Source organism: Bacillus rossius, chromosome 17 (genome assembly GCF_032445375.1).
Source record: "Bacillus rossius redtenbacheri isolate Brsri chromosome 17, Brsri_v3, whole genome shotgun sequence".
Classification (NCBI taxonomy): Eukaryota; Metazoa; Arthropoda; class Insecta; order Phasmatodea; family Bacillidae; genus Bacillus; species Bacillus rossius.
Window position 1 is genome coordinate 40,215,374 of NC_086344.1, and position 17,306 is coordinate 40,232,679.

The 17,306-nt window shown below is 48.1% G+C and overlaps 1 protein-coding gene across 1 annotated transcript; it reads left to right on the plus strand.

The window, feature by feature from the left end:
- The first annotated feature begins 309 nt into the window (after positions 1-309).
- Positions 310-9,055, plus strand: LOC134540670 (transcriptional repressor scratch 2-like). The gene is made up of 2 exons (XM_063383542.1): positions 310-334; positions 8,058-9,055. The coding sequence occupies exons 1-2, from the start codon at positions 310-312 to the stop codon at positions 9,053-9,055; spliced, it is 1,023 nt and encodes a 340-aa protein (XP_063239612.1).
- The last annotated feature ends 8,251 nt before the right edge of the window (positions 9,056-17,306 follow it).

Genomic DNA, 17,306 nt, shown 5'->3' on the forward strand with positions numbered 1-17,306 from the left:
AAATGAGACCGAAGTACTCACCAAACAGGGTGTAGCTCCTGGACTCAGGAAATGTCTCGCGCAGAAATCCAAAAGGCGCGGACCATGAATAGCGCAGATGTCGCGGAAGAAACCATAATTTAGGAAGATAAAAAAAATTAACATAATTTAAACTGAAATATTATTTGTTGCCTAATTACAACGACTTACTGGCTACTACTAAATTTAGAAACTGGGATCACATCCCTTAACACCGATGACTACATTCCTAATTCAAAGGTAGAGTTCGTCGTTGCCGCGAAAAATCCTCTCAACAGAGACGACACCGAGATGACACAGGCCTTCCTGCTCCGTGGTAAGTAGCCAAAGTCTAAGTGCCACAATGGCGGACAATGCTCCTAATTAAAACGGGCGCTCGGCCCTAGGGAAAAGAGGGGGAAGGTTCGGCTCTGGGCCGAAAACTTTCAGAGGTGACCAAGGTAAGCGTAACCACAACTTCAGTTGTTGCGCCGAAGGACGACTACCGCGCGCTCTAAGAGCGGGCACAGAAAGATACATAGGATCGACTTTTACTGTTCACGAGTTGAAAGCATAGGGGCTTATGGTGCAGCCGGTGCTGCTCTCTGGCGGCCTAAAGGGGAAATAAAGGGGAGGTTAGCAAGGTCGCCAACAGGTGTCGCGGGTGTTAGCTCCACTCGTTGGCGACAAGAGCAGAAGTTACTATTTCTGTCACTAGATGTCGTATGTGGTCCATATTTGCACATATTTTTTCTGTGGAAAATCTTCTTTGAAGTAGGCCACTGCCTGGCGAGTTCACGTCAGGGCAATGATCCTGGGCTAAATTCTGAGAACCAAAAGGGGTACTGGGGGTGAGGGTGGACAGAAAACGCAACGAGGCTGGGAAAGAGGGTCCACTAGATACTCGTTCTTGCCGAGACTCGCTGGGCTCAGCGGGCCTCTAAGAAATATAGCTTGCAAGCCAGAAGATGCTCTATGCAAATTTAGTAAGGTAGGGAATTAATATTACACGCCCCGGGCATGACTGCAAGCGGGAGAAATGTCATCCGGGCTGCTAATGTCGTCTTTAGACTTGCAAAAGATCATATTGGCCCCTGAGAAAAGGGTGCCTTGGGGCCCCTGCAGCATAGTTTAACTAAGTAGAGTACACCAGCGTAACAAAGTGTAAATCACCCTTTTATAACCAATTTATATGCAAAATAAAATTTCCAAATATAATTTAAAATCATAATAAAAAGTAAAATAAAAAAAGTGCCGAAATACCTCATTTCCGGCACATGGGCGCTGAAGTCACAACCCAACATCATTAGTTTAACATCTCATTACTGAGCATTAGTGGATATCTAATGATTATATTCAACTGATTACTCACTTATAAAATATTAATTTTTATATGTTATTGTATCAGTGGCATATAGATAGTATAACATGTATTTTCAAACAGTACATGCATGAGAATGTGATCTAATATAATTCAGTGACAGTGGTAAGGTGCTTTGCAACAGCATGAAGTGTAACTTTGTAAATTGCATTAAAAATCCCGAATATTCTGAAATTCTAAAGTAAATATCAAGCACGAACAAACTTCCTTCATAAGTTTGGGGTTAAATATAATATTACATATGTAATTATTAAACGACACTAAAGTAATCATGGATTATATATGTGTATATATAATATGAATGTATATTATTTTTAAAAAATTATAACTTGAGAATGAGATGTTTTGTCTAGAGACGTACGAGACTGTAAAATCCATATGAAACGAAACAATTAATAACGATTCACTCGCGTACAACTCGATTGGCAGCAAGCATGCACGATAGCACAACTTACCGCCATGATGGTTCAACAACAACTGTTGCTTCGTTGCCGGAAGCTGCAGGGCTACCCACCTTGGCAGGCAGCCAACTTGAAAAACTTGGCGCTGCTAGCAAGCAGCGCAGGAAGTTCAAAATTCAAATGTTTCCAAACACTATACACTAAATTACACACAATATTTACAAGTCCAAACATTACAGCCCGCCTTGAAATGTCCCATTTCAACAATCGTACGGTAGCGGGCAGAACTTCACCACAGGACGCTTCAAAGTTCCACTAGAAGTCCGGATAGTAGCCACTCTGGCAACACCATCTTTCCCAGGATAGAGCTCCACGATGCGCCCCAAGCGCCACTGTAGAGGTGGGAGCCTGTCTTCTTTCAGGAGCACAAGTTGGTTGGCAGTGGGACTAACTCCCTGCTCATGCCATTTCTGCTGCTGCTGGAGCGTGTGTAGGTAATCCCTGTGCCAACGATGCCAAAAGTCCTGTTGGAGGCGTTCCACAAGTTACCAATGTTGAAGGCGGTTTAGCCATACATCCCTCAAATTAGGCTCTGGTAATGTGACCAGTGGCTCCAGGGTTAAGAAATGGCCAGGGGTTAGAGCACTGCTGTCATTGGGATCAGAACTCAAAGGGCACAGGGGTCTTGAGTTTAACATAGCTTCCACCTGCACTAGAAGGGTGTAAAGCTCTTCAAATGTGAGCACTTGTTCACCAATAACTTTACTTAAGTGAGTCTTGAAAGACTTTACCCCGGCTTCCCACAAACCACCAAAATGGGGAGCAGCAGGAGGGTTTAAGTGCCACATGACACCGAGCTGGGACAACGCATCAGTGACAGCCTGCTGGTGTGGTGCCGACGACAGAAGTTGCTGAAGTTCCTTAAGACGATTGTGAGTTCCGACAAAGTTGGTCCCACAATCACTGTAGATATCAGATGTTCTCCCACACCTGGCAAGAAAACGTTTGTAGGCTCCAATAAAGGTCTCAGTGGACAGGTCTGAAGCTAGTTCTGCATGAACGGCCTTTGTCGCACAGCAGACGAAAATACAAAGGTAAGCCTTCAAAACCTTTGCCCCACGGACACGACCAAGTTTAACCATAAAAGGACCAGCATAGTCAACTCCTACCTTGGCAAATGGTTTAACCTGTTGCACTCTCATAGTGGGAAGATCGCCCATGAGAGGTGTGTTTGCTACTGGTCTTTGCTTAAACCATGGAACACAGTGATGCAAGCAGTGAGAGATGGCATCCTTATCTGCAAGAATCCAGAATTGTTCTCTAAGAATTCCTCTAAGAGTTTGAACGCCAGGATGATGATTCTTTTCATGATAGTGGTTAATAATGAGATCAGTCAATTGGTGAGATTTTGGAAGCAGCACCGGGTGCTTCTGCTCAAAAGGAACACTGGAGTGAGCTAAACGACCACCTACCCTTATCAGGCCATTGTCATCAAGAAAGGGTACTAGTTTGCGAATCTGAGGGGAAGTGCACTATCCCTTCTTCAGAGCACTTATATCCTCTCTGAAATGATGTGATTGTACCCAGAAGAGCCTTATTCAGCTCATCAGGAGACATATTGTCAGTCTTGCGCTCTTTCAGTGACACGCGACAATTGTGGGCAAAGAGCAATAAACAGAACGTGACACGCAGAAGCCTGGTTAGTCGACTGAATCGCATTGCCAACTGGCCAAGATCATCAGAGGACGTTACAGTGGTCAAAGTGACAGTCTTCTTCTCCATCACAGCGGGATCCACTTCCACTGCATCTGGTGACTAGGAAGGCCACTGTCCGGGTGACTCTATTAACCACGGTGGACCAGTCCACCACAAGTGATGATCCAATAGTTGAAGAGGGAAGAAGAGACCACGAGAGGCATAGTCAGCAGGATTGAACTCAGATGGCATGTGTTTCCACCAACTGGGACGGGTAAGCTCTTGGAGTTCGCTTACACGGTTAGCTACAAAAGTCTTCAACTGATAAGGAGATGAGTTAATCCATGCAAAAACCACTTGCGAGTCTGTCCAGGCTGTGATGGAAGATCCAGGCAAAACTTCTTGGTAAGTCTCAATCACATGGTTGAGCACACGAGCCAACAGTAGTGCTCCACAAAGCTCCAGACGAGGTATGGTTTGGCTCTTGACTGGTGCAACCTTGGATTTACTTATCAGCAGACGACTGATGGTTCGATCATCCGGGCACACTATGCGCAGGTACACCACGGCCGCGTAACCAATCTCAGAACTATCGCAGAAACCATGCAGTCGATAGGTAAAGCCTTCTGGACCCTTAATGAATCGAGCGATAGCAATGGAGGACAAACGAGGGAGCTCCCGGCTAAAATGATCCCACTGAGAAACAAGATCAGGCGGGAGGTGATCATCCCAGTCAATGGACCGCACCCACAACAGTTGCAATAGATGCTTTGCAAACATTAACAGTGGAGTAAGCCATCCTAGAGGATCAAATATTCTGGCTATGTTGGCAAGGATGCTCCTCTTCGTAACAAGACTCGAGTGGCCTCGGATTACATAGGAGAAGGTGTCCGAGACTGGGTTCCATTGAAGTGCTAAGACCTTGACCACAACTTGACTCTCAGGATCCAGATCAAATGATTGGGGCATATCGGCATCTTCAGGCGGAAGCCAGTCTATGAGCGCTGAATGGTTGCTCATGAACTTCCTCAACTTGAAGCCCCCTTTGGCAAGAAGAGCTCGAAGGTCCTTTTGTATAGCCAGAGCAGATTCAAGAGAGTGAGAACCGGTAACCACATCATCGACATACACATCGGATTGCAAAACTCTTGAGGCAGCTGGAAAGTGGTCTTTCTCATCGACCGCCAGTTGTTGAAGAGTTCAAAGGGCCAAGAATGGAGCTGAGGAGATGCCATATGTCACCGTCTTCAATCTATAATCCTGCACAGGTTCCGAATCACAGAAGCGCCAAACAATGCGTTGGTAGTCCTGGTGCTGGGGCAGAACAGATATTTGACAGTACATTTGTTTAACATCTGCTGTAAACACAAAGGGAAGTAGCCGAAAGTTCAACAGTAGGTCAAAAATATCTCGTTGCAGCTTGGGGCCGGTTAGCAGTGTGTCATTCAATGAGACACCGGATGAGCTCTTAGCAGACCCATCAAGCACTACCCACAGCTTTGTGATTGAACTCTCCGGCTTCACGACACAATGTTGGGGGATATAATATGCTGGAGTCACATTAATCTGATCATCTGGAACCTTTTCCATGTGACCCTTGGCAAGATAGTCTTCCATGAACTCTGAGTACATCAGTTTGAGCTTTGAGTCACCTTTCAAGCATCTCTCTAGGCGCATCAACCTTATTATAGCTCGGGGTCTAGAGGTGCCCAACTCAGGTCTCGAGTGGCGAAATGGCAGGGACACACTATATCGGCCTTCTTCGTTTCGAACATGAGTTTCGGCTAACATGGTTTCGCAACAAACATCCTCAGGAGACTTGTGTTCTACACGTGGGAATTCTTCAATTTCCCAGAACTTTCGTACAACATCATCTAATGGAGGGTAAGAAGTAAACAATGTGACACAATGCGATTCCAGGCGGGGTGGTGGAAGTTTGGCGTCCACCTTTCCCATGAGAATCCATCCCAAAACAGAGTCGAGAGCCACTGGAGGAAGAGGAAATAGGTCAGCACCAATAAGCAGGTCAACAGGACCAGGGGTGTCGAAAGAAGGATTAGCAAGCTTGAGATGAGCCACTTATCGACGCACATCCGATGAAAGTTTGGCACTCTGCAAGTTATTGGTAATGTGTGGTAACACAAATACATCCAGGGCAAACTGATTATCTGGATTGCCCACTGGGGAGATGACAACTGATGTGTAGGATTTAGCCACATTCACAGGTGTACTGGACAAACCATGTATCGGAAGATCTGCGAACCAGCCGGAGCTTTTGTAGGCACTGTTCGGTGATAAGCTGGCTTGACTGGCAGTGTCTAGCAAAGCACGTACAACACAAGGCACACCAGAACGATCAAAAATCTGTACTTGAGCAGTTGACAACAATATTGTTGATGTTGAGGTAGGTTTAGCAGCAGTTACTGCAACAGTGGCAGGATTAGAGTCAGATGATGGTGGTTCCTTGTCTGAGTTGGATGGGATGGAGTCTTCATCTGATCGCTGACCCCCAAAATATAGCATGGAATGGTGAAGTGCCTTACAATGATGACATGATGACTTAGATGGACACCAATTTGATCGATGTGGTGGGGAAAGACAATTCAGACACAACTTATGCTCCTTTACTATTGCATATCGTTCCTTGGGGCTACCCTGCGAGAAGATAGGGCATGACCTAACCACATGAATGTCACTACACAAGAGAAAACTTTGTGACTGTGGAGAACTTACTAATGTGTGTACAGACTGATCTCGAGACTGCCTCCAGTTGTTTTGGTACCCTTGAGCCGTCTGTTTGGGAACCTGATTTCCTGAACTCCTAGAACGGGAAGCTATCACAGCCTCATGAGCACGACAATGTTTTTCAAGAAACTAAGTGAAACTACTAAGAGTGGGAAACTCTCTGTTAATGTCATTTCCCATTGTGTTTGTAAGGCAGTATCCAACCGTTTGCATAGAATGGGCAGCAGCATCAGATCCCACTGGTCTACAGGGACAGACAAGGCCTTCAGAGCAGACACATTCTCTGTAACAGTGTTCAACAGTTGGCGCAATGCCTTGGGAGAGTCAGCTGATGCAGAGGGTGTTTGAAGTAAAGCCTCCACATGAACAGACACAATGAGCCTCTTGTTCTCGTACGTACCAACAAGTAGTTTCCAAGCCACATCAAAGTTTACTTCAGACATTGGCAAGGCCTGAATCATGCTGAGGGGTTCACCACTGAGAGCAGTCTTCAGATAAGCCAGTTTCTCAACAGATGAAAGGTCACTATTGTTAGCAATGAGAGTGAAAAATAGGTTGGAGAAGTTAGGCCAATTTTTAATGCTACCCTCAAAACTTGGAAGCGTAATTTTTGGTAAAGCCACCCTAGAATTGCTCACCTTGGGCCTTGACGATGTTGAGCTCTCCATTGAACACCCCTCCAGGGCACTTACCGTCGCCATAACTTCAAAATATTTCTCTTCGAAATCGTCCATACGTGCCATCAGTTCTGAGAGATCGATGTCAGAATTTTGTGTTGCCCCAAGAACCACAAAATCCGCCTCGAACTTATCACGAACTTGGGATGGATCACGAACTGTGGCCCGAAACAATCCTTGCTTAGAAGCATCATTAACAACTTTTTGAGACAGGTCGACAGCACGTTTGAGCCGAGCCTCTGCTAGTCGGATACGCACGAGTGCCGAGCCTATATCTGCCATGGTCACACACAAAAGCAAAGGACGAAATAACAAAAAGGCACAACAAAGAAATAAACACAACGAAGACCAATATAACCAAGGTTAGACACAGCAAATCAAAATTTACATCCAGCAAAAACACTTAACGCAACGAAAAACATGAGCCGACGCCGATAAATATTACAACATAACCCCAACACGAAATATATTCCACGGTAACAAAGAAAATATAACAGTTTCTTAGCTCTCTAAATTTCTGCGAATTTCTTCTAAAACACGTTGCCGAAGAGATCTTGACCATGAAAATACTCTAAATAACGAAAGTATAGCGCACGAAATAACACGAACGAAGTATGAATGTTTACCACGTGCACAAGAATCACGTTTCAAACAACACCAGAAAAAACCGGAACTATCTGGCCCGGAGGACCAAATGTTTTGTCTAGAGACGTACGAGACTGTAAAATCCATATAAAACGAAACAATTAATAACGATTCACTCGCGAACAACTCGATTGGCAGCAAGCATGCACGATAGCACAACTTACCGCCATGATGGTTCAACAACAACTGTTGCTTCGTTGCCGGAAGCTGCAGGGCTACCCACCTTGGCAGGCAGCCAACTTGAAAAACTTGGCGCTGCTAGCAAGCAGCGCGGGAAGTTCAAAATTCAAATGTTTCCAAACACTATACACTAAATTACATACAATATTTACAAGTCCAAACATGAGACCTAGAAATCATAGTGGGATAGCCTAAAGAACGATCATGTGAGTGAACACTTCGTTAGGCCCTCTAATACAAGAGAGAGTCAAACCCTCGAAGGCCAAGTGTCTTGCTCTGCTGCTTGCAGGAGGTACTGCTGTCAGCACAGGAGTGAGAGCACTGCACGTGTTGCAGGCTACCTGCAGGACCTGGTCCCTGCAGAGGACGAGCGGTCGACGGTGCTGCGCTCCGAGGTGCTGGCCCACGACGGCGGGATACCCATCTTCAGACTGCGCAGTCCCGAGGAGACGGAGGCGGCGCACGACCTGCTGGAGCTGTCGCGCTCTCTGCCGCCGCTGCCGGCGCCGGGGGTGGTGACCGTGGCGCCGCCCGTGTGCTACCAGCCGCCGCCGCCAGCCCCCGAGCCCTGCTACCTGCCGCACCCCTCGCTCACCCCGCCCACCTCCGAGTACTCCTCCGACGCAGAGAACAACAGCCCCAACCACGAGGAGCGCGAGCCGTACCGCGCCGGGGTCGTGTACACGTACGACGCGCTGCTGGTGGCGGACGGCCGCTCCCGGGGCAAGGCGGCGAGGAAGCCGCCCCCGGAGCCGCCCCCCGAGGACGGCCTCCGGGACTCGGACGACGGCGGGGCGCCCAGCTGCAAGAGCGGCCGCTACTCGTGCTGCGAGTGTGGCAAGAAGTACGCCACGTCGTCCAACCTGTCGCGCCACAAGCAGACGCACCGCTCGCTCGACTCGCAGTCCGCCAAGCGCTGCGTCACGTGCGGCAAGGCCTACGTCAGCATGCCGGCGCTCGCCATGCACCTGCTCACGCACAAGCTGAGCCATGCTTGCGGCGTGTGCGGCAAGCTGTTCTCGCGGCCCTGGCTGCTTCAAGGTCACCTGCGCTCGCACACGGGCGAGAAGCCCTTCGGCTGCGCGCACTGCGGCAAGGCCTTCGCCGACCGCTCCAACCTGCGCGCGCACATGCAGACGCACTCCGTGGACAAGAACTACGCGTGCTCGCGCTGCCACAAGGCGTTCGCGCTCAAGTCCTACCTCAACAAGCACCTGGAGTCGGCCTGCTTCAAAGAGGGCGAGGAGCCGGGGCAGGTGCTGGGGGTGGGGGCACTCGTAGAGCAACACCTGGTGGAGCAGGAGGGCACCGACGTGGAGATCGAGGTCATGTAGCGGTCCAGCGGCGATCTCATCTTTCCTTCAGAGATTCATTTAATACTACACTATTGATATTAACAAACTACATTAAGAAATTAGAGAAAAAAAGATTAGACAGTTATTAAATTTTCACACTATAACAGTGCATTGTTTCAAGTGCTTTGTATGCAAAAAAAAATAGTATTATAGTATTTTAAGACCTTTTCAATAGAGTATGTAATTTTTTTGTAATGGCATTATAGAAGTCTGATAGGACTTGAGTATATATTTAAATAGAATTTACGCGACTAATGGTATTGCAAACTCAGTTTTACAATTTTGTAGAAATATGTCTAGTGAAATTGAATTCAGACAGCATGATTGACGTTTTTAGGTACTTAATGTGCAATCCTCTTTTGAGATCCTGCCTTTATATTTTGTATTTGTATTTACTGAGAAGAAATGAAACTGTCATTAAGAAAAATTTATATAACCTATTCTTGCCTTCAATATTCTAATGATATTGATAACCACATTATATTTTTCTTTATATTTTTGTTAATTTAAAACTTTTTATTTCCAAACATTTCATTAATTTTTCTCTAGATTAAAAATACATATAGCATGTCAGGAAAGTCTCTGATACGGACTGAACCATGAATATGTGGGTAAAGATAAGTATCATAAAAGTTTGATAAGACTTGGCACAGTCATATTAATTTTGGAGCTGAGATAAGTTGGCAATACTGCCGGACCTTAATCCCACAATAAGTGGCTTAGCAGTTGCGTGCACCAGCTAAGCCGAGGCATGTCCCCCATAGATCCACAGGCCCTGGTTTATTCCTAACCTAACCAGAACTAAGTGTATTTGTAAGAGGGTTCTGGGTAAGGCTCAGTCTATACGCTTAATCATGCAGGGAGAGGGTGGCATGTATCTTGTGCTCTGAGCGGGGATTTGCCAGCCATGACAGCTACTCAAATCTAGATCTAAACTATGTTCAGTTGGTCCCAGGCAAATCTATGTTTATTTGGGCCCAGGTAAACCTTAAAACAGACATGAAGGGTGCAATGGTCATGGGAAGGAGAATACAAGAGACAGAAAACTGTCGGGATGAAAAGTTGGTCGGGACAGAAAAGAGTCAACCGCGAGGGACTCTTGGTCGTTTTCATATTTTTTATCCAGTTCTGGAATGTTGTAACCAGGGATGCAAGGCGGTGGGTTGCGCCCACAATAACCCCTGGAGTCTGGGCTTTCGCCGACTCTTCACCGGGGAGTCTAGCTGTCCTGACTCATTGTGTCTCCAGTGGCCTGGAGGGGACGAGATGAGCAAATGACACGTCAGTTAACTCACCTCGCTCTTTATAATTCATTTTTACTCCGTGGTTGCCTCAAAGCCACATTAGTGGCGAGATGCCAGGGGGAGGGAGTTCTAGTACAGGGTTCAGAGATCACCCAGCTGGTCTCTAAGTGTGCTTGAAGCATCGACACGTCCTGGGATGCAGTCCTCTCCTGACGGCAACATGATGTCGGCGAGATGCGAGCCTCTCTTGAGACGGCCGTCACTAGCTAAGCTTCATATCTGCTCCAGGGAGACATCAGCCCTGGTTCCAGACCTCGACATGACTGCTCGAGGGAGACATCAGCCCTGGTTACAGACCTCGACATGACTGCTCCATGGAGACATCAGCCCTGGTTCCAGACCTCGACATGACTGCTCCATGGAGACATCAGCCCTGGTTCCAGACCTCGACATGACTGCTCCATGGAGACATCAGCCCTGGTTCCAGACCTCGACATGACTGCTCCAGGAAGACATCAGCCCTGGTTCCACACCTCGACATGACTGCTCCAGGGAGACATCAGCCCTGGTTCCAGATCTGGACATGACTGCTCCAGGGAGACATCAGCCCTGGTTCCAGACCTTGACATGACTGCTCCAGGGAGACATCAGCCCTGGTTCCAGACCTCGACATGACTGCTCGAGGGAGACATCAGCCCTGGTTCCACACCTCAACATGACTGCTCGAGGGAGACATCAGCCCTGGTTCCACACCTCGACATGACTGCTCCAGGGAGACATCAGCCCTGGTTCCAGTTATCGACATGACTGCTCCAGGGAGACATCAGCCCTGGTTCCACACCTCGACATGACTGCTCCAGGGAGACATCAGCCCTGGTTCCAGACCTCGACATAAATGCTCCAGGGAGACATCAGCCCTGGTTCCACACCTCGACATGACTGCTCCAGGGAGACATCAGCCCTGGTTCCAGACCTCGACATGACTGCTCCAGGGAGACATCAGCCCTGGTTCCACACCTCGACATGTATGCTCCAGGGAGACATCAGCCCTGGTTCCAGACCTGGACATGACTGCTCCAGGGAGACATCAGCCCTGGTTCCAGACCTCGACATGACTGCTCCAGGGAGACATCAGCCCTGGTTCCAGACCTCGACATGACTGCTCGAGGGAGACATCAGCCCTGGTTCCAAACCTCGACATGACTGCTCGAGGGAGACATCAGCCCTGGTTCCAGACCTGGACATGACTGCTCCAGGGAGACATCAGCCCTGGTTCCAGACCTCGACATGACTGCTCGAGGGAGACATCAGCCCTGGTTCCAGACCTCGACATGACTGCTCCAGGGAGACATCAGCCCTGGTTCCAGACCTCGACATATCTGCTCCAGGGAGACATCAGCCCTGATTCCAGACCTCGACATATCTGCTCCAGGGAGACATCAGCCCTGGTTCCAGACCTCAACATGACTGCTCCAGGGAGACATAGCCCTGATTCCAGACCTCGAAATGACTGCTCCAGGGAGACATCAGCCCTGGTTCCAGACCTCGACATGACTGCTCGAGGAAGACATCAGCCCTGGTTCCAGACCTCGACATGACTGCTCCAGGGAGACATCAACCCTGGTTCCAGACCTCGACATGACTGCTCCAGGGAGACATCAGCCCTGGTTCCAGACCTCGACATGACTGCTCGAGGGAGACATCAGCCCTGGTTCCAGACCTCGACATGACTGCTCCATGGAGACATCAGCCCTGGTTCCAGACCTCGACATGACTGCTCCAGGGAGACATCAGCCCTGGTTCCAGACCTCGACATGACTGCTCCAGGGAGACATCAGCCCTGGTTCCAGACCTCGACATGACTGCTCGAGGGAGACATCAGCCCTGGTTCCAGACCTCGACATGACTGCTCGAGGGAGACATCAGCCCTGGTTCCAGACCTCGACATGACTGCTCGAGGGAGACATCAGCCCTGGTTCCACACCTCGACATGACTGCTCGAGGGAGACATCAGCCCTGGTTCCACACCTCGACATGACTGCTCGAGGGAGACATCAGCCCTGGTTCCACACCTCGACATGACTGCTCGAGGGAGACATCAGCCCTGGTTCCAGACCTCGACATGACTGCTCGAAGGAGACATCAGCCCTGGTTCCAGACCTCGACATGACTGCTCCAGGGAGACATCAGCCCTGGTTCCAGACCTCGACATGACTGCTCCAGGGAGACATCAGCCCTGGTTCCAGACCTCGACATGACTGCTCGAGGGAGACATCAGCCCTGGTTCCAGACCTCGACATGACTGCTCCAGGGAGACATCAGCCCTGGTTCCAGACCTCGACATGACTGCTCCAGGGAGACATCAGCCCTGGTTCCAGACCTCGACATGACTGCTCGAGGGAGACATCAGCCCTGGTTCCAGACCTCGACATGACTGCTCCAGGGAGACATCAGCCCTGGTTCCAGACCTGGACATGACTGCTCCAGGGAGACATCAGCCCTGGTTCCAGACCTCGACATGACTGCTCGAGGGAGACATCAGCCCTGGTTTCAGACCTCGACATGACTGCTCGAGGGAGACATCAGCCCTGGTTCCAGACCTCGACATGACTGCTCCATGGAGACATCAGCCCTGGTTCCAGACCTCGACATGACTGCTCCAGGGAGACATCAGCCCTGGTTCCAGACCTCGACATGACTGCTCCATGGAGACATCATCCCTGGTTCCAGACCTCGACATGACTGCTCGAGGGAGACATCAGCCCTGGTTCCAGACCTCGACATGACTGCTCGAGGGAGACATCAGCCCTGGTTCCAGACCTCGACATGACTGCTCGAGGGAGACATCAGCCCTGGTTCCAGTTATCGACATGACTGCTCGAGGGAGACATCAGCCCTGGTTCCAGACCTCGACATGATAGCTCGAGGGAGACATCAGCCCTGGTTCCAGTTATCGACATGACTGCTCCATGGAGACATCAGCCCTGGTTCCAGTTATCGACATGACTGCTCGAGGGAGACATCAGCCCTGGTTCCAGACCTTGACATGACTGCTCCAGGGAGACATCAGCCCTGGTTCCAGACCTCGACATGACTGCTCCAGTGAGACATCAGCCCTGGTTCCAGACCTCGACATGACTGCTCCATGGAGACATCATCCCTGGTTCCAGACCTCGACATGACTGCTCCAGGGAGACATCAGCCCTGGTTCCAGACCTCGACATGACTGCTCTATGGAGACATCAGCCCTGGTTCCAGACCTCGACATGACTGCTCGAGGAGGACATCAGACCTAGTTCCAGACCTCGACATGACTGCTCGAGGGAGACATCAGCCCTGGTTCCAGACCTCGACATGACTGCTCGAGGGAGACATCAGCCCTGGTTCCAGACCTCGACATGACTGCTCGAGGGAGACATCAGCCCTGGTTCCAGACCTCGACATGACTGCTCGAGGGAGACATAGCCCTGGTTCCAGACCTCGACATGACTGCTCCATGGAGACATCAGCCCTGGTTCCAGTTATCGACATGACTGCTCGAGGGAGACATCAGCCCTGGTTCCAGTTATCGACATGACTGCTCGAGGGAGACATCAGCCCTGGTTCCAGACCTCGACATGACTGCTCGAGGGAGACATCAGCCCTGGTTCCAGACCTCGACATGACTGCTCCATGGAGACATCAGCCCTGGTTCCAGACCTCGACATGACTGCTCCATGTAGACATCAGCCCTGGTTCCAGACCTCAACATGACTGCTCCAGGGAGATATCAGCCCTGGTTCCAGACCTCGACATGACTGCTCCAGGGAGACATCAGCCCTGGTTCCAGACCTGGACATGACTTCTCCAGGGAGACATCAGCCCTGGTTCCAGACCTCGACATGACTGCTCCAGGGAGACATCAGCCCTGGTTCCAGACCTCGACATGACTGCTCGTGGGAGACATCAGCCCTGGTTCCAGACCTCGACATGACTGCTCCATGGAGACATCTGCCCTGGTTCCAGACCTCGACATATCTGCTCCAGGGAGACATCAGCCCTGGTTCCACACCTCGACATGACTGCTCGAGGGAGACATCATCCCTGGTTCCACTACTCGACATGACTGCTCGAGGGAGACATCAGCCCTGGTTCCAGACCTCGACATGACTGCTCGAGGGAGACATCAGCCCTGGTTCCACACCTCGACATGACTGCTCGAGGGAGACATCAGCCCTGGTTCCAGACCTCGACATGACTGCTCCATGGAGACATCAGCCATTGGTTCCAGACCTCGACATGACTGCTCGAGGGAGACATCAGCCCTGGTTCCAGACCTCGACATGACTGATCCATGGAGACATCAGCCCTGGTTCCAAACCTCGACATGACTGCTCCAGTGAGACATCAGCCCTGGTTCCAGACCTCGACATGACTGCTCGAGGGAGACATCAGTCCTGGTTCCAGACCTCGACATGACTGCTCGAGGGAGACATCAGCCCTGGTTCCAGACCTCGACATGACTGCTCCAGAGAGACATCAGCCCTGGTTCCAGACCTCGACATGACTGCTCCAGGGAGACATCAGCCCTGGTTCCAGTTATCGACATGACTGCTCGAGGGAGACATCAGCCCTGGTACCAGACCTCGACATGACTGCTCGAGGGAGACATCAGCCCTGGTTCCAGACCTCGACATGACTGCTCCAGGGAGACATCAGCCCTGGTTCCAGTTATCGACATGACTGCTCGAGGGAGACATCAGCCCTGGTACCAGACCTCGACATGACTGCTCGAGGGAGACATCAGCCCTGGTTCCAGACCTCGACATGACTGCTCCAGGGAGACATCAGCCCTGGTTCCAGTTATCGACATGACTGCTCGAGGGAGACATCAGCCCTGGTACCAGACCTCGACATGACTGCTCCAGGGAGACATCAGCCCTGGTTCCAGACCTCGACATGACTGCTCGAGGGAGACATCAGCCCTGGTTCCAGACCTCGACATGACTGCTCGAGGGAGACATCAGCCCTGGTTCCAGACCTCGACATGACTGCTCGAGGGAGACATCAGCCCTGGTTCCAGACCTCGACATGACTGCTCGAGGGAGACATCAGCCCTGGTTCCAGACCTGGACATGACTGCTCTACTGCGCTGTAGCGTCTTGAAGGACACGTGCTGTGTGGGGGAGGCAGTGGGAGGGGGGAAGCACTCGCCAATAGGATCATGTTGTACTTTCCGTATCCGTGACTGCCTGCTAATGTTTTTCTTACATATATGAGTTGCAATAGCGTTTGGGCTTTTCCCAAACTGATTCAGAACGACAGTCATGCATTTTATAACAATCTACCTTACAGGTTTTTTCTTTAAACGATACTTATATTATTTTCAATCGTGTAAACTGAAATTTATAAAAAATTAATGTTTTAATGTTTTAAACACCTAACGTACATTATTTCATTACTTTTTCTTATAAAACACACGGTTCCACAGCTACACTTTGATAATATTAAATTCCTTTTTTATCTGGTTTCCGAATATTTTTTTTGTGCATTTTGTTTCCGTGTGGTGGATGATGTCCCATTTTGCTACGAAACAGCTGCTTGTATCAATTCAAATAACCTTTCAAAGTGCTGAGCCGTCCAGTGGTAACGTATTTTGTAATATGCAAGCTACACCATGAAACACAAAATGTATTTTTAATAAAACGTAAGAGATATTTTGTAGTTCTGCACGATGCATTTTGTAAGTAACAATGTGTTGTTAAGTATAGTCAATGAATCGTAACTTTGTGAAAGCCAGTGCCAAAACAGTACATTCATTCATCGATGTCAAATTTTCTGTCACAGTGAGACTCACTTCCATCCACTGCCCAAATAGCTTGCATATTATCTCAAAACTTCATCGAGGCCAAACGATTATCAGAACTTAAATGACATAATTAATAATGGATTATTCGTGTTCAGTTTATCACCCGTACCTAATATAGCTCGTCAAATATTTAATTGACAAGCTACTAATATTATCAGTGTCAATGAAAGATATGTATGTAACTCACCTATATACTTGAAATGATGTCATGACCATGATATATTTAACCATTCAGCCAAGTCAGTTTGAATTCTTAGTTTCCAAAATGATTTGGATTTTTATTGTAACGTAACTGAAACACTGAAGCCGCGTGTCTGCTGGTTTAATCTAACAATATCACGCTCGCCAACACGAAAAATTTTACCGAAAATATTACTTTAAAAATAATCCATAAATGCATTTTAATTTTAATGTGGTTCATTTAAAGAATTATAAAAATTTTATTTCAAGGCTGCGGTATAATGTATTCTAAAATTTAGGTTTGAAGTTTTTAATTTTTAGTATAAAAAAGGAGTCTTTTTTAAGATAATTTGTAAGCTAACTCCACACATGACTAACTTTTTCATTCTAACTTAGTTACTCTTCTGTATAATTGTTTATCTTTGACAGTTTACTTGTAACTCTTTCAATTGTTTAGACACTCAATGCATACCAGCAAATAATATGCGAAATAACACTTAGTACTTACTTATAAGTATTATAATTAATTCTCAAGCCTGTGTGGAATTTATTTGTACTTTTTTTAATGTTTAGCAATTATTTAAACAACTCTCGAGTGTTACCCAAGTTCGTTCATTTTCACCTCCACTCTCAAATCACGTTGAGTGGGTGGTAGTTACACATTTAAATATATATTTTATAAACCAGCCATTAACACAAAGTAGCCCTGGTTCTCACGTTTAAAATGGAATTAATCTTGAAACATTTCTAGCATTCGATTATATATAATAATTAAATATATATTTGATTTATAGAGATGAACCACATAATGATTGAATATTTACTTAACTGCCCACATTTATATGGATGGTATTAAATTTATTCATTCACAATAGGTGTATGCAATATTTACTCTTCATCTATAAAATTTGTTAATGGTATTCAATTTAATAACCAAAAATTGTATACGTTAAAAATT

Bases quoted from the DNA above. Each gene is read 5' to 3' on its own strand.
- LOC134540670 (XM_063383542.1), top strand. From the start codon at position 310: ATGACACAGGCCTTCCTGCTCCGTG. The intron at 335-8,057 runs GTAAGTAGCCAA...CACGTGTTGCAG, and splicing joins ACAGGCCTTCCTGCTCCGTG to GCTACCTGCAGGACCTGGTC.